At 46.1% G+C, this 26,420-nt stretch overlaps 1 protein-coding gene and 1 long non-coding RNA gene across 8 annotated transcripts in view; one reads left to right on the top strand and one right to left on the bottom strand.

Annotated features, from left to right (window-relative positions):
• The window catches only part of ANO2 (anoctamin 2), a 318,934-nt gene that overhangs the window by 24,219 nt on the left and 268,295 nt on the right, over positions 1-26,420 (top strand). Inside the window, exon 1 of one of the 7 annotated variants that reach the window (XM_036019425.1) lies at positions 10,563-10,665. The exons of the other annotated variants lie outside the window; for them this stretch is intronic. Coding sequence (XP_035875318.1) covers positions 10,597-10,665 — 69 coding nt within the window. The 5' untranslated portion in view covers positions 10,563-10,596. Of the gene's footprint in view, positions 1-10,562; positions 10,666-26,420 lie in introns of those variants that run through there. 7 annotated transcript variants of the gene reach the window in all.
• LOC118499155 lies at positions 18,923-21,723 on the bottom strand. The gene is made up of 3 exons (XR_004901670.1): positions 21,529-21,723; positions 21,115-21,289; positions 18,923-19,058 (listed from the first exon to the last, which is right to left on the bottom strand). It is a non-coding gene; the product is annotated as an uncharacterized LOC118499155 (long non-coding RNA).

The following is a 26,420-nucleotide window of genomic DNA, read 5'->3' on the forward strand; positions in this document are numbered from 1 at the left end:
GTGTTGTTCTTGCTTTATGTATTTCTTTTTTTTTTTTTCATTTTAAAAGTGGGCTCTATTGTTTAGAACAGTTTTAGAGTTACAGAAAAATTAGACAGAGTTCCCGTATACCCTGTACCCAGTTCCCCTATTATTAACATCTACGTTAATGTGGTACATATGACACTATTTTTTAAAAGATTTTATTTATTTTGAGACAGAGGGGAAAGGAGGGAGAAAGAGAGGGACAGAAACATCAATGTGTGACTGTCTCTTCTGCACCCCTTACTGGGAGACTGGCCCAGAGACTGGCCCACAACCCAGGCATATGCCCTGACTGGGAATCAAACTGGCAACCTTTCAGCTTGCAGGCTAGTGCCCAATCCATTGAGCCACACCAGTCAGGGCACATAACGACGCTGTTAATGAACCCATTTTGATACATTCTCACCAACTATAAGTCTACCAGGGGTGTCAACTCATTTTCACCAGGGGCCACATCAGCCTCACAGTTGCCTTCAAAGGGCCGAATGTAATTTGAGGACTGTATAAATGTAACTACTCCTTAACTAGGGGCAAGGAGTTTGGTGCTGCTGCTGCCGGATAGAAACAAGGTGCCGGGCGGGATAAAACAAGGTGGAGGGCCGGATTTGGCCCACGGGCCCTGTGTTTGCCACCCGTAGCCTATACTTTATTGGGATTTCCTTAGTTTTTACCTACTGTCTCAGGGTCCTGTCCTGGATACCACGTTACATACAGTTGTCATGGCATTTAGGCTCTCTTGGCAGTGACAGTTTCTCAGCGCCATATACATTTTCACTCTGCACAGGCACTCTGTTTTATAGCCCCTTCTGTTTCCACTGTTCCTCTCTGCACTGCATTTTTCAGACCATTCACATTTGGCATGTGCATCTGATACATTTTTCCCTGATGGTTGGACAGTTTGTAGTCACCACAGTTTACCGGTCACTCCCATCATGATCATGGATACTCAGGTTGCCTTCAGCTGTTGCCCCTCCAAGATTGAGGACGAGTTGTGACCTCCTTCAGGGCCAGTGGCCCATGATCTTCTTTGTCCCCCCACCCCTCGCCCACAATGCCATGTTGGTGAATACTGGTTAGAGATTCATTAGCGGGTGCCTCTGAGGGTTTGACCACCTTTCTGGGGGTTTGTTGGGGTCTGAACACTTCTGCTCTGGCCCAGGATGCTCAGCCTCTGGCTCTCAGCAGCGGTCCGGAGCTGGCACCTCACAGGAGCAGGGACGTTGCTTGACTGCATGCACCTGGTGGCAGTTTGGAGAGCAGGTGCAGTGGCCCCACCTGCTCAGTTGTCCCCACCTTTCTGGGCTAAGCTGTCTTTTAGGCTCTGGTTTCACTTTCATTTTAAAGTAATTAGAAAAAAAATGGGTTTCTCTCAGACACCCACTGTTAAACAGTCCTCACTCAGCCTTACAGATCAAAGGAACTTTGCGTCTACCAAATCCGACTGAATACTGCAGAGTTCACCAGATCCGATTGAATACTGCAGAATTTGTTTGTGACGTTAGCTGCTCCTGGGCGTGCTTTAGACAGGATGATAATTGGTGCTTATCTTCCACTTGGTGCTTCACTTTTTCACGTTGTGTGTGCATTTCCATGCACGGGCATTGTCCATGTTCGTATTTTAAAGACTCTTCAGGATCATCAGGTGACTAAACCACAGTTTGCCTCTATGGTTCCTTACGTTTGGCCCTTTGATTAGTATTTTATTTAAAGACATTGTTGGAGATACCTCTGGGTGACAGACAGCTGCATCCTCACTGCTGATTTGGGCAAGTGAGGGCCACCCGTGTGGAGACAGGGCCCACTGCTGCTGCCGTCTCTCAGAACTCTCACATCTCGCTCTGCTGCAAAAACTAGGACTTAAGAAGTTTCCCAATCCTTAGGAAAACCTTGCTGTTTGTTATTTAGGGTGACAGTGTCCTCAGAGGTCTTCCTGTCCATTGCTCTGCCTCAGGCATCGAGGGCAGGTTGCTGGGTGAAGGAATGAAGGGAGTGGTGGATTTCCATGGGGCGGGGCCCCCATACCCCTGCTGAGTTCATTATAAAATTAGTCTATTTCCTCCTTAGGAGTGGGGTAGTGGTGTGCCTTCTTAGGAAGGGCTAGAGCGGAGGCAGGGGAAACACGAATGTGGAATTTCGTGATGCCTCAGTCCTTACTGTTCCTTGGTGACGGCTGTTTTGCCCGCACGTGTGTGGGTAGCAGTCTTGCTGCTGTTGATTTGCGCTAATGACTGGGGAAATGCGATGATTTCCCCCTGGCTTTGGATGTGTTCCTGTCCCACTTGCCCCACCCTGAAGCCACATGCTAGATAGAGCCTTGGGCTTCTCACCCGCCTGTCTTTCCTGCCCCAGAGGATTTCCAGGGAACACAGCAATGCCCCAGGAGCCCGTGCCCCGGGGCTGCACAGCGCCACTCAGAGCTGGTGGGGTGATCTGATCCCTGAGGGGCGGCCTCGAGGAAGTCTGCGGGTGGGGGGACAGAGAGACACGAGGAGGGGGAGTGAGGTACCCGCCAACCGGGTAAATCTCTACTTCCTTTCTCAAAGAGTGTGTGATAAAAAAAATCAACATTCAATATTCTCGCCTGATGTGCATGGCTGCCCCACTGAGGTGGCTAAGCAGCCCTTGTGTCTCTGTCATAGGAAACCCAAAGAGCCTGGTCAAGCCAGTGAGGCACAGGGTGTGCCTTGAAACTAGGTCTCCTAGCTTCTCCCCCACTTAGTCTCTTAAAATGACTTCCCAAGGGTGCTGTTTGGGCTACACAGTCAGCCAGCTTTGCAGGTAAGCACTGCCCGGGTTATGAAAGAAAGTGGGCATCGGGTAGAAGGAAAAGCAGGCTCAGTGTTAAACTGGAGGTGGCAGGGAGCTGGGTGTGGCCTTTTATCAAGGCCTTGGTGTCTGGTATCTTTCCTTCATTTATTGATGAGGCCTCTTGGAGGTCTCTAGGGTTCCTCCAAAGGAGCTGGAAGGAGGTTCTGGGCTTTGATTGTTTGCCAGTCTCACCCAGTGAGACTGGGTGAGCAGTGGACCTGGCTCAGGGCTTCTGGCCTGGGCACCCCTCACTGGCTGTTTGTTTTGCTGGGTCTCTGTCACCAGATACAATCTGTGTGGTATGAGAACGTGGGATCATCGGATATTAGAGCTAAAACGGCTTGCAATTTCCTTCATTTCCATCAGAGAGCAGAAACTGTACGTGACTTGTACAAGCACATGCTGCTAATTAATACTTCAAGGAAATGAAATATCGATTTTTAGAGAGTCTGTGCAAACAACTAAGTCAAGATGGGCTGACTTCCTTCGGTCAGGTCCGCTTTCCTTGGAGTTAACTTATCTTCCCACGAGGCTGATGTCCAACTGGTGCTTCTGGTATGACTGTCAGGGGTCCGTGGCTGATGCCTGTTCTGACTTAACAATATGCTGTGCTGTTTGTTAAATACTTTGAGCATCATTCAAGCTTCCTGCTATCATTTACATCAGTCTCTGTTATTTGGCGAAGAGACGGTCACCAAATCCTGCTAATCATTCCTCTTCATGGCAGTGCTAGGTATTTTGGGCTCCTAGACACACAGGGAGAAATCAGCTGCTTGGGGAGAACTTGCAGGCCCCGTTCCTGGCCCCCCATCTCCCGCCTGTCATTTAGCAGACATGTAGTGAGCACTTCCAGGTGCCACGTCCTGGGCCAAGAACTGATGGCACAGAGGTGAATAAGACACAGTCCCTGCCTTCAAGGACCTCATAGTCTATTAGGGGAAGTGAACTTGACCACAGAGTCATACAGTGAGGTCTAAAGTGCAGTAGCAGAGTGGGAGGAGAGTTCTGGAAGAGTGACTAATGGTCTGGGTGACTCGGGGATGTCTTACCTCTGCCGTGAAACTCTTGGCGACATCAGCTTCCTTCTCCCTGCCCCCAGGTGCTCAGGGTCCCAGCAGAAATGAATGGGCTGTGGTCTCCAGGAAGGATTCACCCTCTCTCTGCGAGCGGAGATGCTGGGAAGGACCGTGCATGTTTCTGAGTTTAGCTGAAGTGTGTATATTGTAATGATCAGGTCCTTTTTTTAGCCTTGAGGCCTGGAGATACCCAGCAGCATCTGTTGCTCAATGGGTGGTAAGGATGGTGCTGGGGCCCCTGCAGCCTTAAGTGTCCCTGTTCCTCACTGCAGACAGGGTCTCCCTGCTATCTCTGGTTAGCAGCTCATTAGGGTACCTGTACCTTAGATCTGATCAGCTCTGGGGCTATGTGGCAGCATCAGAGGTTCTTAAACCTTGTGCGTTTTGTGAATAGAATTCAGGGGGTAGAAATCATAAACTTGGGAGATAGGAAATTGTGCTTTATTTTCACCAACATTGAACTGAGTCTCAAGCATGTACTTCAATGAAGGTCACAGGCACAAAACTATATTACTGTGAGTCCCTCCAAGTCTGTCTCCAATAGAAATCACATGTGGATTCATGTCACACTACAGTTGTCCCACAAATATCCAATAATTTATCATTATTACTGTTTTGAATTATGGCAATTTTTGGATGTGCTCTAGGTCTTGCCATTTAATGTGTTGATAAACATGTATATTACTATTTCACATTATATATAAATATTTTGGTAACTATATTTCTATATATTTATTTTCCTTATGATCCTGTATTTTATGCATTGAAAAACACTCTAAGAAGGGGGCCATCGATTTCATTTGAGTCTTCTGTGTCTCCAAGGCCCAAACTAGATTATGACTCCCTGAACATAACCCCTAAAACTCAGGAGAAGCCCCAGGCTCTGAGTGGCTGTCTGCCTGTCTGCTGTGTGAGGGGAGACCAGGTACGGACATCTGTCAGCTGCTCTCTTGAGACCACCTGGCTCAGAGAAGGGTCCTGAGGAGTCCTGAGGCAGGGGCCTGATTCGTGGGCCAGGTAGGCTGTGCACAGCTGTGACCTCAGCTGAGCCCCTGCATGCTGCTTGGGGTCTGCATGGCTATTTGCATTTGGGAGCATGTGGATCAGTCCATGGTGTGCTTGAACCCAAGGAGGAAATGGAGCAGAAAGAGGGTTGGGCTGAGCATCAGAAGACCTGGGTTCTAGGCCTCATTCTTCCACCAACTGGCCCCCTTCTGAACCTCAGCGTCCCCATCTGGAAAGGGAGAAGTTCGGGCATAATCAGGGATTCTCCAACTGTGCACCTGAAACTGTGCTGGCTTTCTCTGACATCGACTCACGTAGTCCTTGCTGAAATAAAAATGGACCATTTTCTCAACTTAATGAAAAATTACATTGATAAAGATAATTTTCTCAATTTAAAATGGCTGTTATATATCTTTTCCTTAAATGTTTGGAAACTATTATTCCTCATCTGCCAGTCAGCACTTACCAAAGGCAAAGGCAGTAAGTGAAAAGCAAAAGGATACTAGTGGGAAAACTTAGAATTGGCCAATCACATTTCATTTTGCAACTTAGTTTTGTTTGTGATTTTCTGTGGCTTGCGTTACGGGTTCTTGAACTAAAATCGTTCGTCGTTCGAATGCTGGAGTTAAGCACGCTGGTGTTTTCAGGACTTTTGTGAAAGGCTCTGCAGAGAGTGCTGTGACCAGGGCTGGGCTCCGAGGCCCCTGCCTGCTGAGACGTTCCTGAGCATCTGTGATGCATGCTGCTAGGAAGGCTGGACCTGGTTCTGGATGAGCAAAGGGGGAGTGGAGCGGCGAGTGTAAGTGGAGCGATGGCCTTTCTCCAGGGGAGAGGGTGCGCCCGTTTACATCCAGGCTATGGACAGAAGCAACATCCCCGATGTGTCCCCAGCCTTCCCTGCTCTGTGCACCGTGACTGCAGGAGCAGGACAGCGGAAGCAAAAGGAAGAAGAGCTGGCAGGGTAGTTAACCGTGTCTTTGTCTTCTGAAGTGGACAGTACACTGTAGGGACCCCGCCTGCCCATCTTCCCATCCCTCTCGACTTGCCGAGGAGCTCAGCCATGGCCGGAATGTTATGAATCTCCTCAGAAAGATTCATGGAAATTGCCATTTATGGGAACCCCGGATCCATTCTGATGCCTCCCAGAATGTACTCCTTGTCCCTTAAGCATTGCTGGTTTGGGCATCTCATTTGCTGCACAGTCCAAGGGATTGGGCGTGGGCCTGGATGAAGTGACCACTGATGTTCTTGTAGTTACAGAGTTTCTTGTAGAAACTCTTGCTGAGTTTCTGCTTGGGGATCCATTGCTGCCAGGTGTCGAGGAGTGGGCTAGGCCTGGCTGTGGCTGTTTTAGCCAAAGCTGTGTTTCTCCCTTGTCTCGGAGCCCATCCAGGTGAGGGCATTTCCATTCAGCTCTTCCACAGGCCTTTTTCTGAGGTTCAAGGCTTCCCAGGCCTCAGGGAGGGCCTGTGGGGTTTTAGTACGTTTTCAGAAACCGGAAGTCAGAAGGAGTGGGGTCTGATGGGTGTGCTGTTCTGTTGTGTCTTCTTTCTCAAGTGCAGACATGGAAAGCCCCAAAAGATTGCAGCTGAAGCCACGGGGCCCTCAGGGTCTGCATGGGTGCGCCACTGGCCCCTAGCACCTGCCCTCCCATCCATGGTTACTGTCTTATGTACATTGCTGTGTAAAGTCCTCACAGTGCTTTGAGGAGTTGGAAAGGATGCCTTTGGCGACCTTGGGCCACACAGCCTGTGAGTGGGGCCTGGAGTGGGGGTCCCAGCTTTGCCAGCAGACCTTTTAGGACACCGGTGACTGTCAGTGGGAGTTTCTTCCTGCCCATCACCCAGATTTCCAGCAGCAGGACTAAGTGGGAAGAACTTTGCGTGTGGAGGGCAATGAGTGGGATTCACCGGTGTGTACCTTTACGCAAGTCTTAGCCGTGCTGGGTCTATTTTCTTATCTGAGATGCGTAGGCAACAACTCCATAGGTAGCATGTTGTTATATAATGAAGTGCCATTATTTCCTCAGTTCTTTGCAGAAATGGTGTGGAGTTCCTTCTTGCTTTGGGTTTTCCCTGTTTGCCAGAGGGTCCAGTGGGCTCTCCCATCTGTCTGCATTTTGCTTTTCTTTTTTTGTCAATAAAATTGTGATGTGTTTGCATTTTTATTATTTTCTTCTTTACTGAATGTATTGGGGTGGGTGACATTGTTTAATAAACTTATATAGTTTTCAGGTGTCCATTTCCACAACACATCATCTACATATTATATTGTGTATTCACTACCCTAAGTAAGCCTTCCATCACTATTTATCCCCCTTTACTCTCTTCTACCTCCTCCACCCCCCTTTCCCTCTGGTAATCACCATAGTGTTGCTTGTGTCTATGTGAATTTTTTTTTTTGCTTAATCCCTTTACCTTTTTCACCCAGCCCTGCAACCCCCTCCCCGTGTTTTGCTTTAATTATCCAATTTTTTACACTCCCTATGAGCTGAGTTGAATTTCCTTCCCATTTTCTGAATGAAAGAACATGTCCAATTGTGGATTAGGCAACCCCAAAGGGAGGCGATGCAGGGGTTTACGGACTAGTTGGGAAATGAGGGATATACTCACAGCGTCACATGTGCTGGTTACTTCTTCTCTGGGTTCCCCTTGTAAAGGGTCTTGTAGTTTCCGTTATTTAATACCATGATCGTTATTTGGGATACCACTGCTTACCAGTTTCGTGATTCTAGGCATAAGCATGTACTTTTCATATTGTTAGTTGCTGAATATTTTTGCCAAATTGACTTACTTTTTAAACCTAAATTTATTTTTAAAAGAAATATGTTATTATAAACAATGGGGAACCAATATCCCTGGCCAACAAATAGACAATAACTACAAAAATAAACCACCCCAGAAAAGAAGATAACAGCACTAATTTCTGGCTGGATACAGTCGGCTATGAAAGGTCCTAGGCTAGAGGGGACTGCTCACTCTTTGTTGGGAAGGAAGCCTATTATGGGGTGCACCTGCAACTAATATAACAGTGCATGTCAATTACACCTCAATTAAAAAAATTTTTTTAAAGGAAGCTTAATCAGTGTCAGAGAAGTTAAAGATGTATTGGCATCCAACCGAGGCTTCATCTTTGCAAAATAATTGAAAAGAGACTTTCTCGTTACTTAAAACTGGTATGTGATGCTCTGTTGGGTGTGTCCATAATCTCCTGCCCCTAGTTTCGTACTTGGGCAACATTACCCGAACAGTACATGCCCTGGAACTTCACTTGTCCCCCGGTATAGTTTGAAGACTTTGAGAAAAGGAATTGTGTTTTATTCTTTCTTTCTTTTTGGTGCAGTGCCTGACACGTAGCAGATACTCAGTGATGTTTGTTGAATGGATTCACAGTACGATGTGCAGCAAAGACAAGACATGTAGAGTTGTTCATGGCAAGGAGCGATCCCCAAGAGCTGGGTTGGCAGGGAAGGCTTTCCAAAGAAGGTGGGAGCCTCGCTCTCCTCCTAGCCCCGCCCCCTGTCTCAGCACCTGGAACCTCAGCTTGCTCTCCACTTGAGTCTTCTCCCATCCCTGCTTCTTAGGCAGCAGCTGTGCTTTGGTTCTTCCATCTGCTTTCCCAGACAGTGAAGGAAATACCAAAGCAACCTGCAGCCCCCTCAGAGCCACCCACCCTGAGGAGAGGGCTGAGGGGAGCAAAACTAGGGGTGAGGGAGGGTGGGAGAGAGGGGCAGAGAGAGACAGTCAAGGAGTTGGGCTCTGTGTGTGTGAGCATGTGTGTCTGTGTGTGTGGAGACCTTCTGTGGGGAGCCTGAGCCCTATGGGCTGCCCTCTGATCCAGCGTTGGGGGGATTTTGGTGACCTGCTGGGGAAGAGGTTGAGTCCTCGGGGTTTTTAGCAGGTATTTTTTCTATTTTCCCATCCTCCCTTTCTCTCTAGTTCTCTCTCTCTCTTCTTTCTTTAAACATCTAGTTCTGTACTGTTGGACAAATTCCACAGCTCGGGATGATTAGCCTTGTTATGGACTTGATGATGTTTGTGTTGATGCCAGGCTCGTCTCCATGAAGCAATGTAAAACTCCTTTAGGAAAAACTGTAGACACTGTTTCTCATGGACACTGTGTCAGGAACTGCTGATGGCTATCTCCTGAAGGCCTCCTGGTGCTGGGACCCTGCGTTCATCCAGTCACCAGAAATCTCCTTCCCAGGGTTGCCAGGAATAGCTGCTCTCTCCCTGCTGCCACGGGGCCCTCTGGAATCTGCACCCTCCTTCTCTGAGCACAGGGCTGCTGCTTTTGAGCTTATTAGTAATGACAACATTTTTTTTATTTTTTTGTGATATTTCACCATTAAATATACTGTCTGTTCTTGGGAGCTTGTTAATCTCTCTCTCTTTTTTTAAGATTATATTTATTTATTTTTAGAGAGGGAAGGGAGGGAGAGAGAGAGAGAGAGAGAGAGAGAGAGAGAGAGAGAGAGAGAGAGAGAGAGAAACATCAATGTGTGGTTACTGGGGGCTGTGGCCTGCAACCCAGGCATGTGCCCTGACTGGGAATCGAACCTGCAATGCTTTGGTTCACAGCCCGTGCTCAATCCACTGAGCTACACCAGCCAGGGTGACAACAAATTCTTCCTACTGTACTAGGTACACAGAGTAATTCACTTAATCCTTATAAATAGCCCTAATAAAGTTTGTTACTGCACCTATTTTGCAGATAAGAAAACTGAGCTTACATCACTTGGCTGAGGTCAAACAGCTGGTGTCAGTAAGGGATTCAGACACTGAGTTTGCACTCTCTGTCACTGCAGTGTCCCGCTCCTGCAAGGCTAAGGCTTCTGCCCTCTGAGCTTGGTATGCGGGAGGGGGAGTCCTTACTCTCATCACTAGGGGTGTCAGCAGCTGAAGCAGGTTCAGGAGAGGAGGGTGCCCCTGAGCTTGAATATTCTCTACTCACATCTTTGTCTGCCATTCTGCCCACCTTTATCTCCCTTCTTATCTGCCTAGGTGGGAGGTTATGGATTGGGAAACAGCTGGATTCCTGCAGATAGATACCTTTTAATTACCTGTGTTTGTGGCAAGAGCCAATCTGCTCAGGACCACCCCTGAGACAGCTAGATGGAACTGGATCCAGCAGGCAGGAGTGAGAGGTGGCAGGGGTTCCCAGGAGAATGAGGCAAGGGGATGACACAGTAAGAACTGGAGAAGAGTACAGGGTGCAAGGTGGAGTTCAGGGCCCCCTAGGGCTCCAGCAAAGAAGATAGTGAGCCAGCAAGGAATATCAGCTCTCCCTGGGAGCAGGGCTGGCACCAGGCGGGATGATGCTGGCACCAGGGGGCGTTAGTCTTGGCGTGCTCAGCCCCCTTCTTCTGAGGCCTCTCCCTCCTGCTTTTCCCACCACTCTTCCTCCTTTGCCTCCTCTCGGAGGTCTTTCCTTCGGACCCTTCAGTAGAACTCTGCTTGCAGTTGTTGCGCTTTTAATAGGGATCAAAGCTTTAGGCACATGGTGGTGTATTGGGCACCAGCAGATGGAACAGGGGGGTGGAAAGCACACCATATTGGCTCCTTCCTCTTCCCCATGGCCCCAGCCAGGCCTCCCTCCTTCCTTTACCCCAGCTGTCATAAGCCGCTTACAGTGGAGCCTAATGCTGTAACAGCCAGGCAACATTTGGGATGGAGCGCCCCTTATGTGCAGAGGCTTATGCTGGTCTGGGCTGAAGGAGGAGGTCGTTGACATGGTCAGCACATTTGGAGAGGTCAGTGTTTATTTAATGAAGGAAACAGAAGGCAGGCGATTTTTCAGGGCTGCGCAGGATGACCCCTGCAAATGTGCAGGTTTGTTGCGTGTATGGGCTACTTATGGAGGGTGAATGGTTAATCCGCTAACAGCCTCATGCATTCTGGGTCGTTCCCTCCTGCTGTTAGGATGCTCAGGAAATGGAACCTAATTCAGTCATTAATCTCAGCCTAAGCCAAGCTGAATCAGACAGACGTGCTGGGATCTTCCTCCCTCAAACACGGAGTGTCATTCCCCCCACGACCAAAGGGCTGTAGTTTAGCTGCTGTAGCACTCACCTCCACTGGTTTGGGTAATTGCAAATCACCTGCACAGACCTTGTCTGTACACATACTAACTGTCTCGTTATGAAGACGAGAACCAAGAGGGGCAGGGCTGGAAGGTCTCCTGAAGGAGAAAGTTCTGATGTAAAGCAAAGTGGGAGTGTCAGGCTGAATCCAAACCCCAGCTCAGCCACCAAGGCATGTCTGACCTTGGGCAAATCCTAGGGTGTCTCCAGTCACTGCAGTCTTATCTGATCTGTGTGAATTGTTTCAAACAAGACTGTCACATCTTGGGTACTTAAACATTTGTCAAGGAAGCAAATGACTGGATAACCTACGTCAAAATGCCCAGAGCAGTGCCTGGTGTCAGGCATGTGTCACAAGCTGTTTTAGTTGTTCTAGTTCCTTAATCTCAGGTCCAAAGATCCCTGAAGTGCTTTTGACTTTTTGTGGCTCTAGGTGTACCTGTCTGTAAATGGGAGGTGCTTTCCCACCTTAACCACCTGTATTCCCCTACTAGTCTGGCTGCAAGGACCAGCCTGAGACTCTGACACCTGCCTGCTATCCAAATGCCCTGGAGGGACCCCTGCCAAGACAGCTGCTTCCCGCCTTCTTTCTAGAGGCTCTGGAAAGCGTGCCTAAGAGCTAAGACCCCATATCAAATACCTCACCAGAAGGTTGAATGGTCCCCAGGAAGCTACCCCCTGGAATCATTGGGCTGGTGAATAGGGCATCCACATTAGTGCCTGGTTTGAGCTACAAGTCTAGCCTGCTATACTGAACAAGTATTTTTAAAATTCTCATCAAATTTTCAGGGCATTTAAAAATATTTATTTTTAGAGGTGAAGGGAGGGAGAAAGAGAGGGAGAGAAACATCAATGTATGGTGGCCTCTCACACACCCCCTACTGGGGACCTGGCCTGCAACCCAGGCATGTGCCCTGACTGGGAATCAAACCAGAGGTCCCTTGCTTCACTGGGTGGCACTCAATCCACTAAACCACATCAGCCAGGGCAAATTTTCAGTGTATTAATGTACCATATTTTGCTGTGTATAATGTGTACTTTTATGTCCAAATTTTTGAGGAAAATGTAAGGATGCGCACTATACATGGGTATAATGAATACATACTATGGGTTTGGTAATCCCGTGTACAATGCACACAAAAACGTGGGTGTGCATTATACACGAGAGTGCATTATACATGGCAAAATATGGCAGCTTGTTATAATGAGTCCTTTTTGAAAGTGAATCATCAGCCTAATTTATCTGCTTTCTAACCTGGACTTTTAATCTCACATTTGACTGAAGCAAGGCACACCTGTAGCTCTCTCACCGGGCTTTACCTGCAAAGGGCTCTCTCCTCCTATACAACTCAAAGCACCATTGAGCTTAGGAAACTACTAGAGGAAGTGAGAATGTAAATGGCCTCTTTTGCATGTTCTTGCAGTATCTCAAAACTCAGGAGGGAAGTTCTTCTCAAGGTCTAACCTCAGTCCCTCCAAGAGCAACCATATGTTGGTGAAGGAGCAGGTCGGATGGCATGCACTTGATTGGCCCCTCTGGGTCTAAGGTACATGGGGATTTGTCTCAGGGGCCTCATTTTGAGGCTCCCATGTCCTCGGCAATGGCGCCAGTGGGAGGATTGGAAAATATCTTCCTTGTGGGCCTGAGGAGGAGGGTGTCTGGTCCGCTGTAGATTGGATCTTTTCCTGGCTTTGTCTCAAATTACACGACTTTCCCAAGCTCTTAAATTTTAGTGTTTTTGGCTAATTTGGGTTCTTGCATTTCTCATCTTCTGTGGCATCTATAAGCAGATTGGCTCACTGTTTTCTGCAGAATCCCTCTTGTTGGTGGGCTGCATGAGGTGTCTGCAGGTCACCTTGTCCATGCCTCTGCCTCTGGAACAGGCTTCCTGTGCCCCATTGCTTCCGACATCTTCCCAGACACTCTTCCATCATCTTGGACACTATCTCCCTATGCTTCATAGTGACAAGCTTCTTTCCAGAGTCTGGCTTGAACCTCTCTTGCTACCATCTCAACCCCTTGGTCCACATAGTCCTGGCCTCTAGAGAGGCAAAGAACAGCTGCTTGGCTCCGCCCCTGTTCCTTCGTTGTTCTTGTTGGGGTATCACCTCTGTGCATCCAGCTTGTGAATCCCCCAGCAATTTCTTTGTCACTAGATCACATTGCAAGCTCCTCTCCAAATGCTGTCTGGCTGCTTCCTGTTCCAGGCATCTCCCTCCCACCTGAGTATTTGTGTTTCTGATTATTTATCCCCAGATGCAACGGCCACATTTTTCCAGGTTGAATCTGCTCGTTGTTACTTCCTGCCTGGGTTTGCTAACATCTCCAGGTCCCTTTTGCAGCCTGCGCTGCAGGCTTACTCGGCGTGGAAACATGAATTTCTGGCCTTCAGAAAGCAAACCACGAAGGCAGTGGGACGGGGAGAGCCGGTTCCCCTGCCGAGAGGGGCCCCACCCAATCTGAAGTCCATGGCCTTCCCCGGGAGAGCATCTGAGCTGATGAACACTGAAAGCCATCAAGTGCTGCCAGCAGGGGGACGGCCTAGAATGAGACCTGTCCCAGCTGTCCAGCTTTCTCTAGTCTCCTGAGCCGAGAACACGGAGACACCTACTGCCCTCCCGGCCTTGGCTCTCTCCAAGCAGCCATCACCAGTTCTAATTAAATACTCAGCAGATGAAGTGACTGAATGCCAGACGAGGGGGTTGGGGGTTCCATTTCCTGTCCAGGGCAGGGGCTGGGCCAAGGTGGCTGGGGCCACAAGTTAAATGCAGATGGAGAGTGAATGTGCCCCCGATTTTTTATTGAAAAGGGAAAGTTCATTTTATTTTAATTTTTTCAATTTCATTTTAATGTAAGCCCTGATGACTGAGAGAGAACTCCAGGGTTGGAAGGGATCTTCGAGAGTCTTTAATGCTTGTCTCATTTGACAGATGGAGACCCTTGGAGGTTCACTAACTTTTTCAAGTTTACAAAAGCATTTTACATCCTCCTTTGACCTCCAGATGGGTGCTGAGTATTAGGCATGGGAAGTTAAAACTCTCATGCCTAGGACTGGCTCAGGAATGGATGCCTACCCAGAGAACTTTGTCTCCCACTTGCTCACACCTTTCTTCACTCTTTACCTTGAACCGGAGCTGGAGGGAGAAGTTGGGCACAGTGGTAGGCTCCAACCTCCCAGGGCTCTCGGTGTACCAAGATTAACTTGAAATCCGAGGCTGTGCGTGGAGGTGAGCTGATGCCGCTCTTGAGAGACTGTCAGATCTTGAGTGGCAGAGGGAACAGGATAAAAGCGTTATTCATACATCCTGCCCCAACCCGATTCTCTGCCTCTCTACCCCACCACAGCTCCTGAATTTTGAACATGGTTTCTTCTAGTTAGAAGTCTTCCTCAGAAGATGCTGATGAATTTGGAGTGATTTAAAAATTCGTCTGGGGAAATAAACAGCTGCAGCTTGAAACACATACACATACAGTTGTGCTGCTGTGTCCCCTACCTCCCCCGCTGACCCCCTCCTTGATCTAGGAAAAGCACACACACCCAAACTGTATAGAAACACTGAAACCCCTGTGAATTATGTGAGCGATCTGAATGACCACTGTGCAAAGGAAGAGGGATTAGCTGTCCTGCAGACTGGCAGACACCACGCCAGGAGACTGCGTGGTCTTAAGAACACGTGTCTGGAATCCTAGGGACCTTTGCGTCCCTGGTTTGTGAGCTCTTTGCAAGACAGAGCTGTTTCTCTCTTGTAAGAACCTTCTGCTTCCCTGGGGAAGTGGGGAGCAGAACGGGAACAAACATTTGTGGTCACCTGAGTACATGCCAGACTTTTATTTTCTCTTAAAAAAGTTATTGTAAAGTAGCAGTTGTGAAATTATTGTTCCCATTTTGTAGAAACTGAGGATTTCAGAGGCGGAGCTGAGGCTGTGTTTCAGTGCCAGGCACTGCACTGCTGTCTTATTCCCCGGGGTTCTGTGCACTTACCTGACCGAGGATCACAGAACCCACGGGGCCGGGGTGAGGGGTGGGGTGGGGGGAGGGAAGGCGGGGTAGATGCTAACCCACTAAATGCATCTGTTTCCTCCTCTGAAGGCGAAAATGATGCAGTTTGGCTGAGTTATTAGAATTCTCAGTAACATGTAGTCCGTAGTCCCCTGAGATGTGGTCAGAAATGACTATTAAAGAGAGACTTGCTGGCCCTCTGAGCTGGGAGTACTGACTAGGGTGGTGATTTTCAACCTTTTTCATCTCATGGCACAGATAAACTAATTACCAAAAGTCTGCAGGGCACCAAAAATGTATTTTTTGCTGATCTAACAAAAAATAGGCATAATTTTGTTTCATTTTCACCAAATGGCTGTTGTTGTGTTGGCTGCCATTGTTTTTTGACTTGGACAATCTATGGGAAAAGAGCTCAGTGCCCCTGACTAAATAAATAGTCAGGTTTGCGTGTTTTAAAAATTCTTGCGGCACATCGGGGTTTCTGCAGTGGCACACGGGTTGAAAATTGCTGGTTTAGAGGGACGTTTTCATCAGTGAGTCTGCAAAGCTCCTACTGTGTATGCATAGCCGCCTGTTGGCTAGAAGGCAGAGCCCCACTCAGGCAGACAGAGGGGGGTCTCTTCCACTTCAGCAAGAGACAGCAACTTCCTGGGCTGCAGCTTGCTTTCACACGCTCCTTCCCCCCTCCCCTGTTTTGAGAAACACCTCTTTAAACCTAGTACCCCCCTCCAGTTATGACCTGCTCACTTCCCCTCTTCATAGCCAGGGTTAAAAACCAAACCAAACCAAACTTTTTTTTTGAAGTGTGACATCGAAAAATACTCAGATCATAAGTGCACAACTTGATGAATTATCACTAAGTGGATACACTTGTGTAACCACCATCCAGATGAAGAAAGAACATTCCAGCCTCCAGAAGCACCCCCCCGCCACCCCCACGCCTCCACTCAGTCACAGGCAACCCCTCCCCCAAAGGTCATGACTTCTAGCATCACACAGGAGTTTTTCCCAGTTTTTGAATCATATAAGTAGAATCATACAGTATATTTTCTGTGTCTACCTTTCTTTTTTTTGCTCAACCTTAATTGTGTGAGATGCATCTATACTTTTGTGTGTAGTGGTGGTTTATTTGTTACTATGCTGGTATTTATCTCATTGGTTGAGTGTACCTCAATTTACTTACCCATTCTACTACTGATGGGCATTACAGTTGTTTCTTGTTTTAGTCTCTTATGAATAGTGTTGCTGTGACTATTTTTTTACATATCTTTTGGTGAATTCATTTCTGATGGGTATATACTTAGGAGTGGAATTGCTAGGTTATATGGCTTGCATATTTTTAGCTTTAGTAGACATTACTGCACAGTTTCCAAAGAGTTTGTAGCAATTTATACTTCCCATTAGCTGGGTATGAGAGTTCTGGTTTCTTCCACATACTTGTCAACACTTGGTATTGTCAGTCATTTATATTTTAGCCATTCTGGTACATGTGTGGTGATATCTCAGTGTGGTTTTAATTAGTAATGTCTGATGAATAATGAGATGAAAACTTGTTCACATGCATTTTTCTTTTTTAGCAATTTGGATATTCTCATTTGTAAAGTTTTTGTTCAAGTCTTTTGACCATTTAAAAATATGGGTTATCTGTCTTTTCCTCACTGATCTGATGGAGTTCTTCATTCATTTTTGGTTTAAGTCCTGTGCTGAACATGTATTTTGCGAATACCTTCTTTCCACACTGTGGTTTTCCATTTCACTCTTTAATTGTGTCTTTCGGTAGACAGAGGTTCTTACTGTTATTTTAGTCCAATTTATTGATCTATTTTTATGATTAGTGCTTTTTGTGTTCTGTTTAAGAAATTGTCCCTATCCAAGTCATGAATGTGTTCTTTTATGTTATTGTCAGAGCATTTATTGGTTAACCCTTCACATTTAGATCTGCAATCCATATAAACTTGATTTTTGCGTGTGTGGTATGAGGTCTGAGTCAAAATTAATATTTTTTTTCACATGGATATTCAATTGACCCAGCATCATTTATTGGAAGAATTATTCTCCCCACTGCTCTGCAGCATTATTTGTATCACAAATCAAGTGTGTGTATCTGCCTTTTAGACTCTCTAATTTATTTCATTCTCTGCTTGACCATCCTGTCTTAATGCCTCATTATTATTATTTTTTTGAAGAGCTGTTTGGCTTTATTAAGCAATTCATGAATCAGGCTGCATCTCACCTAACAACTAGAAGGGCACTTCTGGTACCTCATTATCTTAATTGCTACACTTTATAGTAAAGTAAGTATCTCATAGACTTTCAAAGTATTTGTACTTGCTATTTCTTTACCTCTTAGCCAAGCTACTTCCATCTGCCTCTGTTCCCACCACTCTGCCCCAAGGGCTCTTACACAGATGACAAGGGTCCTCCAGTTGGTGCTAAACCTAAGAGAATTGTTTTTAGTTCTCAGCTTCCTTAACCTGTTCGCCACATTCAGCAAGGTTGACCATTCCCTTCTGTTTGAAACACTACCTTCCCTGATTCCAGACTTTCTTGATTTTTCTTCTACTTCCCTGGCTACTTCCTGGAGGTCTCCTTGGTTGGGTTATTCTGCTCTGATTTTTAAATGTTGGACTTCTTCAAATCTCATTCCAAGGCTCTCTTCTCATTTTACAGCTACTCTCAAGATGATTTATTGTACTCCCAACATTTCTGTCACCAGCTTTAGGTAGGAGAGCTCCCAAATTTATATCTCCAGTTACAATTTTCTTTAGAGCTTAAAATCATGGATGCCTTCAATCAGAATTTTTCCTCAGTGGCTCTCTTCCTGAATTACTGTTTCAGTCCAGAATTTTCTTCTCTTTCCTACCTCTTCTCCATGTACCCAGATCCCAGCCAGTTAGGATGAGGGATTCAATTTCTTTGAGATTCAGTTGCCAAAAATCCCTAATTGGGGGGACAGGGATTATTTCTTTCATTCACGAGGAAAGGTTATGGTGGGGAATTTCCATTATGAAGATATGGGCTTTAAGATATGTGGGAGAATTACCTGAATTATTTCTGTGAATTTCTTTGCTCTCTTTAGAGATAGGTAATATCCCCACAAAATAGTAATTGTCATCCCATTTAGGGTGCTATTAAGCCCCTCTCATCTTCAGTATCACTGTTTTCATCTTCATTCTGACTGTATGGAATGGTGGGGCTTAAAAGGAGCAGGAAACGAAGACCCAGAAACACCAAGTGAATTCCTCCTACTACAACTGGTGGGAAGACCTAGATAATAAACCCTCCATTTTTTTTCCGTCAAACTCTCCTCACAAAAAACATTAGTGATCCTCACAAACCTAGAGGTGTAACTGTCCGGCTTCCAGCCTTGACTATTATTAGTCCAGGGGAGGGAAAGCGGCAGGAAAGAGCTGCCCCTTTACCCCGCTGTGGGGCTGAGGAGCAAGTCCATTTACCTGCTGTGACTTAGGCCCTGTGATTCCTCCTGATGCTCATCATAGTCACTTGAGACCCTTTCTAGGCCACAGTCTTCCACTGCAGCTCTGAAAGCTGGGGTTTCAGTGTCCTAAGTGAATACTGATCAGGATTTCAATTAGATTTAAAGTTTTTCTTTACTGTAGTCCACTGGTTTCCAATTTGAGCACTATCAGAATCAACAGAAAAGCTTGTTTATGAATATGTCGCCTCACATACTTTTATTAGTGGTGGTTCTAGGGGTTGCAGTGGGTAGTCTAATTTTACAGAGTCTATTCAAAATGACCTCAAGGGAAGTGTAGAAATCTTACCACCATATAACTTCCTTTTGCCTCATAGTTTTCTCATGTATTACAATTATACAAATTGAAAGGCCCACCAGAAAATGTTATATATTTTTTCTTTTAACTGTCAAACATATTTTAAAGAACTCAAGAAGAATGGTATATTTTATTTACTCAGCCATTTACCATTTTTGTGGCTTTTCTTCATTCCTGATGTTTTTGAGCCAGAACCAGAGGTCTTCTCCTGGGGCTCCTTCTGTCTATGCTGATGAAGCCCGAGTCTTCATTTTGGACTGCCTTGAGCCTTGGTGGGGAGTATGGGAGGGAAAATACACGAGTTTGGTGTTAGTTCACATTTCCTTCTCTTCTCCCAGTCTTCCTTCTTTCCTCAGAATTCTGAAATAGCTGCTCCGTACATACTGTTCTGAATACAGAGCTACATCCAAAAGACAAGACACAGGGAGGGTGAATTCCTGGAGGCTGGTCTAAGACATAGCTTCCTGGACCCTACCCTGAGGGTTTTGACTCAGTCTCAGGTGGGGCCTGAGAATTTGTGCCTTTAGCAAGGTTCTAGGCGATGCTGCTGCTGCTGCTGCTTGTCCCAGACCTCATTTTCAGAACTACTGGTATAGTCTGTCCTTTAATAAAGTTGGGAAAACTCTTTCTCCAGGATAGAGTATAGGTCAGGTTCCTGTATTTGCATAACATTAAGGTCTCGATGGTCTACTATTTAATAAGCAGAGGGTAAAAGGACAGTGGAAATCTGTTACTTGAGCAGATGAGGAGATAAAAGGAATAAAACATTGTGGAGTATGCTGTAGATTACTCAGCCAACTAGGAACTGTGGTTTATGCTTTACTAATATAGAACCCAAACCCTGTGGAAAGGTTGTTGTGGGGAATTTCCATTATGAAGATATGCGTTTTAAGTTAATATATATAGTTTTATAGCAGAACATCATGGAATATCTAGTTACCCTTAAATTTCTTTGTTTGGAGACTATGTTTTTGAATATAGAAGAAGTAAAAAGAGGAACTAAATTTTGATTTCAATTCTGATTAACAAGGGAAAGCTGATTGGCAAAAGAGGAACCCAGTTGTCCATGCCGTCTTGGCAATGAGGAATGTGCAGAACATGGGATATGCTCAGGCATATACACTAGACTTTCCATGTACATATCTCTCAAATAAAAAAAGGTAGCTATGAGCTGAATGTGTATCACAGGAATCAGCGTTTTAGAGAAAAGAAGTTCACACAATGGTAAGGAATTCTGAGGTGGCAAAGACAGAGAAGGCATTTGAAAGGAAAGGTACTCACACAGCATATCAGGATTGTCAACAGACACACCACAACCTTGGAAAGGGCAGACTATGATGAGGTCTGAATGCAAATAGAACAAACACTCTCATAATGAGGTGAGTTAGGGAAACCTACATCCTATAGGAGCTGTAGCTTGTGAAACAGTGTTTTTTTGTGTCTCCACCAGAGGAAGAAGACAGCAGGTGGTCCAGCCTGTGAGTGCAGAGCTGGACATGTTGTTGTGCTGGAGAGGAAGACAGTCACTGGAGGAAAGGGGCAGGAGCCCAGATTTCTGTGTGAGGCCATGCAAGATGCATACCCAGCGCTAACTGTCAGTCACTGGTGTGTCAATCAGATGTTTCTCCTTTGTGAGTTCTCCCACTCCTGCCTCCTCTCTGATGCCAGTTTCCTCTATATACCTTTATTTTGTACCTTGTTTAAAATTGTGCATAATGAAAATGCACATTCTCCACTTTGAATGGTGACTTTGCCTTTTTCAATTCCACTCCCTAGTCCCTAACACAGGGCGTGGTTAGGGTTTGCTGAGTTGACTTCTTTCTATTTCACACCTTGATGTATGCCTTTAGGAAAACCCTAGAAGTAAATCTCAAGGAAAGTTAATTTGAGATTAGGGTATTTATAAAGAAAAAGCAGTCCATTGATCTATTCTGAATGTTTACTTGTGCCTTGAACTATGGGTGGGAGACCCTCTTCTGACATCCCCAAATGACTTAAGATAGGATCTTATCCTTTGCTTACTGCTGTTCCAATGTGATCAGCTCAAAGCACATCCTGCTTTGGCCTGTGGACTGGCATTGAGGGTACCAGCATCTCTCAGAGCAGCTGTCATGGTGGTGGAATGAGCTCTGCAGCCACAAGAGGCCATATCACCTTCCCCAGACCCCTAGGGGAAATTTTCCGGTTCCAAGAACTCAATACTGGTGGGAATTACCACCTCTGGGCATATCTGGTTTTCTGAAGATGCAGGTCTAGGCAGAAAAGAAAAAAAAAAGGAGTGGAATTTTAAACCTCAGGGGCCACAGATAAGAGAAGGCACAGACCTGATGAGCTCTATTTTCCTTCTGTGTGCTTGTTTTTGCAGTCCACATTCCTCTGATTGTCTTTCATTTCTGAACTCAGCCCCAAGGGCCTGCATTATTTCCACAACTGCTATGAGTCCTCCAGGCCACCAGGAGGCAGTACAGAGCCTTGTGGGGGCGCTTTGCTAAGTGAAACCTGCAAGACATAAAGGGTTAAGAAAGGGTTTACTTCTCAATCATGCACCAACTGAAAAGGCTTCATTGTCCCTCTACTTGGGAATCCCACTTTGTCATTCCTGGGTTGATTGTCTATCTGGTTGGTGGCCAGCACACCCAACTGGAGCACTCATTGTGGCAAAGGGGACTGCGTGGAAAATAGGAGCCACGGTCCTGGCTCCCAAGAAAGCCACAGTCTTGGGAAGGAGATAAAGACACAAGACATAGTGTAAGAGTCCTATCCTTGTGGAGCTGTCCTGACTCCTCCTGCCTGGGCTCATGGGCACTCAAAACTGGCCCATATTTTAGCAAGTCTGCTCTTGTAGTGCGATTACTTATTTGTTCCACTGTTCCCAGCTGTGTGTAAACTGGCATCAAGTGGAATTAACCTCTACATCTCTAGGGGTGAGCAGGGTAAAATAGCTGCTAGACACTCAAGCTTTGGGGCCAAACATGATTCAAATTCCTGTGTAACTGCCAAAAGTTTTATATTTCTCATTAAGACTTTGCATTTTTAAAAAGTGGGCATATCAGTACTACCTTTCCCACAGAGAGTTACAGAAGATAGTGCTTTAAATGAGCTTATCGCTGTGCTTGGCATATTGCAGGTGCTCAAAAAATTAATTCTGCTTCCTGCTTTCTCCTCTTCCTCCCTTGCTTCCAGAGCTTCTCATAGTGCTTGGCACAGAGAAGGTGTGTGTAAGATGTTAGCTGAATGATTAACAAAATGACTGAACCAGGAAAATCAGTTGTGACTCAGCAATATGGTCAGCTACTTTTTTTCATTTAAGAGATACGGACATGGTAAGTCTAGTACATATGCCCGAGTACGTCTCATGTTCTGCACTTTCCTCATTGCCAAGACGGCATGAACAAGGACGTGGGCCTTCTGGGACAGCCATCCCCATTTCTCTGGACGCTGGTGGCAACGTCCTGCAGAGGAATGGGGCTGGCCCGGGAATGTCAGTCCCCCTCAAGGAAGCAGCAGGTTTCCAGGGTCGGTCTCAGGGCCCCTTTATGAGTGATCTGCCTCGAATCATACATTTTTACTTAGGGTGCTGCTATGTACGTTTAGGGTTACTTACTTAAATAATTTAATATTAGAAGATTTAACTTTCACTTTCCCATATCACAATGAATCCATCATTACCTTTCATTGGGGTTTGAGGCTAGTGAATGTAGCTGCTTTTCATCTGTGGGTTTATTATTGTTTATTCTTTTTTCTTCCTCCACCCCGAGATTCAAGCCTAATTCTTAACTGTTATTAGATTCAAGAGGTATAACATTTATTGTAATTTTTTGTGGTTAGATGGATGTATTTTGAATCATGTATTTATATGTATATATGTAACATTATACATACAATTTTAAATAACAAAATTTATTGTTCTAAACACTTTTTAAGTGTACAGTTCAGTGGCATTAAGTACATCCACATTGTTGTGCAACCATGACAACCATCCATTTCTAAACATTTTTATCCTCCCCAACTGAAATCCTGTAACCATTAAACACTAGCTCCCCGTTCTCCCCATCTGTCTACCTCCAGTTCCTGCAACCACCATTCTGCTTTCTGTCTCTATGAATCTGACTTCTCTAGGTACCTGGTATAAGCAGAAGCATACAATGTTTATATTTTTCTTTTTTTAAAGATTTTATTTATTTATTTTTAGAGAGGGAAGGGAGGGAGATAGAGAGAGAGAGAAACATCAATCCATGACCTGCAACCCAGGCATGTACCCTGGCTGGGAATCGAACCTGCGACACTTTGGTTCGCAGCCTGTGTTCAATCCACTGAGCTACGCCAGCCAGGGCAATGTTTGTATTTTTATGACTGTATTTTGTATCCTTTATTTCACTGAGTATAATGCTCTAACATTCATCTGTAATATAGATGTGTCAGAAGTCACTGCCTTTTAAAGGCTGAATAATATTCCATTGTATGTATATATCACAGTTTGTTTATCAATCCATCTGTCAGTGGGTACCTGGGTGGCTTCTACTTTTTGGCTAGTGTGAATAATGCTGCTATGAACATAAGTATACAAATATCTGTTGAGTCTTCTCCTCTCTGCTTTATTACTTTCTTGGGAGGGTCAGAGTGACTTAGATTTGTAGGCTGGGATGGGCCTGAGAGAGGTTCTCTGTCTCCCTGTTTAGGCCTCTCCTCCTAGAATTGAGGTCCTGAATTCTAGGTCAGGGCTTTACTCAGAGTCCTCTTGCCCACTCCAGGCATCTGGGCACAGGTGGTGTTAGGACCTGCAGTTATTTCTGGTCGATACACTAATAGACTAATGCCCCGTTAGTGAGTGTGTGTTGATTTGTGATTAGAGTCTGGGAGCCAGGTGGAGGCTAGGCTATACTAGCTCAGGAGTTTTATTAGCTATGGACAGCCCTCAGAATCATTTCCATTGTCACTTATTAAGGATTGTATGGTTCTGAGGAACATTCCAAAGAACTCAGGCCATGCTGGTAGTATTGCTCACCTGTGAATCAGGTGAAGGACTTAGATTCTAGATTTATACTATCTGGGTTCAAATCTTGGCTCTGCCACTTACTGTTGCCCTGAACATGTTACCAAACCTTTCCCAGCCTCACTTTTTTTAAATCTTTAAAGTGGGAAAAACAGTAGTGTCTACTTGCTGGGTTTGTTGGGAGAATTAAATGAGATAATAAATGCACTTAAAGTCCATATTATAGTGCCTAACATATGGTAAGTTGCTCATTAAATATTACTTATCATCTGTTCTTGTTCTTATAGTCACCTCCTTTTGCACAGCCGTGCTCATTGGTTAGTAAGCACGAACCTTAGACGTAACCTGTGTTGATAGTGCATTTTCCATTCAGCTGCTCTCTTTCTGCAAACTCCCGAGATCAGCTCACCCAACCCAAAAGCTTGGTGAAAGCTCTGACACCTTGTAAAGCCTCACTCCTTCCTAATAACTTTCTATATGAGTCAGGGGCCACCCTGAATGTTTACACTTTCAGACCCCAGGGGTGGGGAAGGGGTGGTGGCTGCCACTGACTTCCAGGCAACCGGGGCCAACTGGAGAGGTCAACCCCACCAAAGGCAATTTCATCCGGCTTCCACAGAATAGGAATATTAACCTGACGTGAGGCCAGAGCAGGCTGGACCAGAGGGAGATGAAATAGTTGAGCAAGAATGTAATGCTTTCTGGTGGATTCAGGCGATGGATGCTGTAGCAAATCAGAACCAGATTTTGAACATGGTGGTGGTGGATGGGAAGGTGGTGTTTGTGCCGTGCGATCCCTGTATTCTTCATTAGCAGCCCTGCCCTGGCACGGTGTTTGTCCTCCTTTACCATGCTGGGAGGAAAGAATGGGTCTGTGGGTCTGTCTGCTGGCTTCCCTTCATTTTTGTTTGGTCCATTTTCTCGCTAGATGACCTAAGAGCAATCTGCAGACCCAGTGTGTTGTCTTAGGTCATGGGCTGGAGAGAAGGACCTCAGTGATTGTTGCTTCTTTCCCACGTGTACTACTGTCACGCAGCAGGCTGAGCTTCCTGGTATAGGCGCTGCCCTTGTCTGCTCACCGGCTTTGAACTGGGGCAGGAAGTGTGAGCCGTTCTGGGCCAGGACACAAAGATGGCCTCTCGGCCTAGCGATCTGACCTTGCCTTTGGGCCACCTTGCCATTTCATCGTGATTGCTCTTCATCAGGAGATCATTTGCAGTTACAGCAGCAGGAAGGAGTGGCAGGGAAGGGGTGAAAGGACAGGCCTCCAGGTCTGCACTTGGTATTCAGTGCGGAGGAGGCTGGTCAGGTGGATCGGGTGAGCAAGACACCTCTGAAACGGAAGCTGCCCGTGTCCTCTGAATGGACGCTAGTAATTTCATCCTCTTCTCTCATGAGTTTTACAATGCCCTTGAGGCAGCAGCTGGAATCACTGCCCACATTGGCCGTGACCTAGTGTTGCCTGGCACCTCGACTGGTGAGAGGCCCAGATTCGAAATGCCCTTCCCTTGATTCCCTGCTGGTGGGGCCGTGGACTGTCAGAGTTAAGCGGCCAGGATCTGGAGGTAGATGCCTGGGTTTTCTATTTCCATTCTCACTAGCTGTGTGACCTTGGGCCACATATGTTCTCATTTTTCTGTGCCTCAGTTTCTTTATAAAATGGGGATTATTATTATATATACTTACCAGGGCTGGTGTTAGGATTAAGTTAAATAATGCATGGAAAGGGTTTAGAGAAGTGTCTGCAATGTAGGGGTTGAAATTCAGAAAGAACAATCCTGTAACTTCTCCTGGGGCTATTACAGTGCACCCATCTTTGTGAGATTCGCAGCCTTAATCAGTTCTCCGGATGCAGGCACGGTGTACCAGAGCTCAAACCTTTGGATTAGGTAAGAGGCCACGGTCAATCTCTGTTTGCTATTGTAATTGCTAAATTACAAATACCTGACACTGTTTAAAGTACATTAAAACCCCCCAGAAAATGTCAGAGGTAGAGATGACCTATGCCATCAGTCATTGTATTCAAACTTCTGATATCATTGCGACACCGAGGCCCAGACAGGCATGTCTTGCCAAGGCTCCAATTCCAGGCAATGGAAGAGCAGGGACTTGAAATAAAGACTGGAGTGCTGAGCTCAGTCCCCACACGGCTTCCCCATGGGGCCTCTTCTGCAGGCTTGGAGAGTATCCTGCGAAATAGCCAGAGACCTGATAGCTGAGCAGGCATCCAACACACACACATATCGAAACCCACCCAAGTGTTTGTGCTCTTTCCAATCGATGGCATAAAGGACCGAGCAAGAGAAATTACCCAGGATTAAACAGACAGCTACGTCACATTTCCATGAGTGTTTGTGCAGAGTGGCTGCACAATTTTATCAGTAAGCTCAGTAAGCTCCAAGGCAGAAAGCATCTCCAGGTCTGGTTCAGCCACAGAGTAGGGGGATCTGGGGGATGTGTCTTCTTTCTGGGTGAACCTAGTTTTACTGGAGTAAGCACAGGCTTTGCATGTGAGCCCCAAATATTCAATTGAGCTCAGTTTTCAGCACCCTCGCTGGGGACCGACAGGAAGCTGGGGAAGGGAAAACAGAGCCACTCTGAGATTTTTGGCTTCCTCCGCCAAGCTGTGTGTGCTAG

The sequence above is a fragment of the Phyllostomus discolor genome, chromosome 2, assembly GCF_004126475.2.
Source record: "Phyllostomus discolor isolate MPI-MPIP mPhyDis1 chromosome 2, mPhyDis1.pri.v3, whole genome shotgun sequence".
NCBI lineage: Eukaryota > Metazoa > Chordata > Mammalia > Chiroptera > Phyllostomidae > Phyllostomus > Phyllostomus discolor.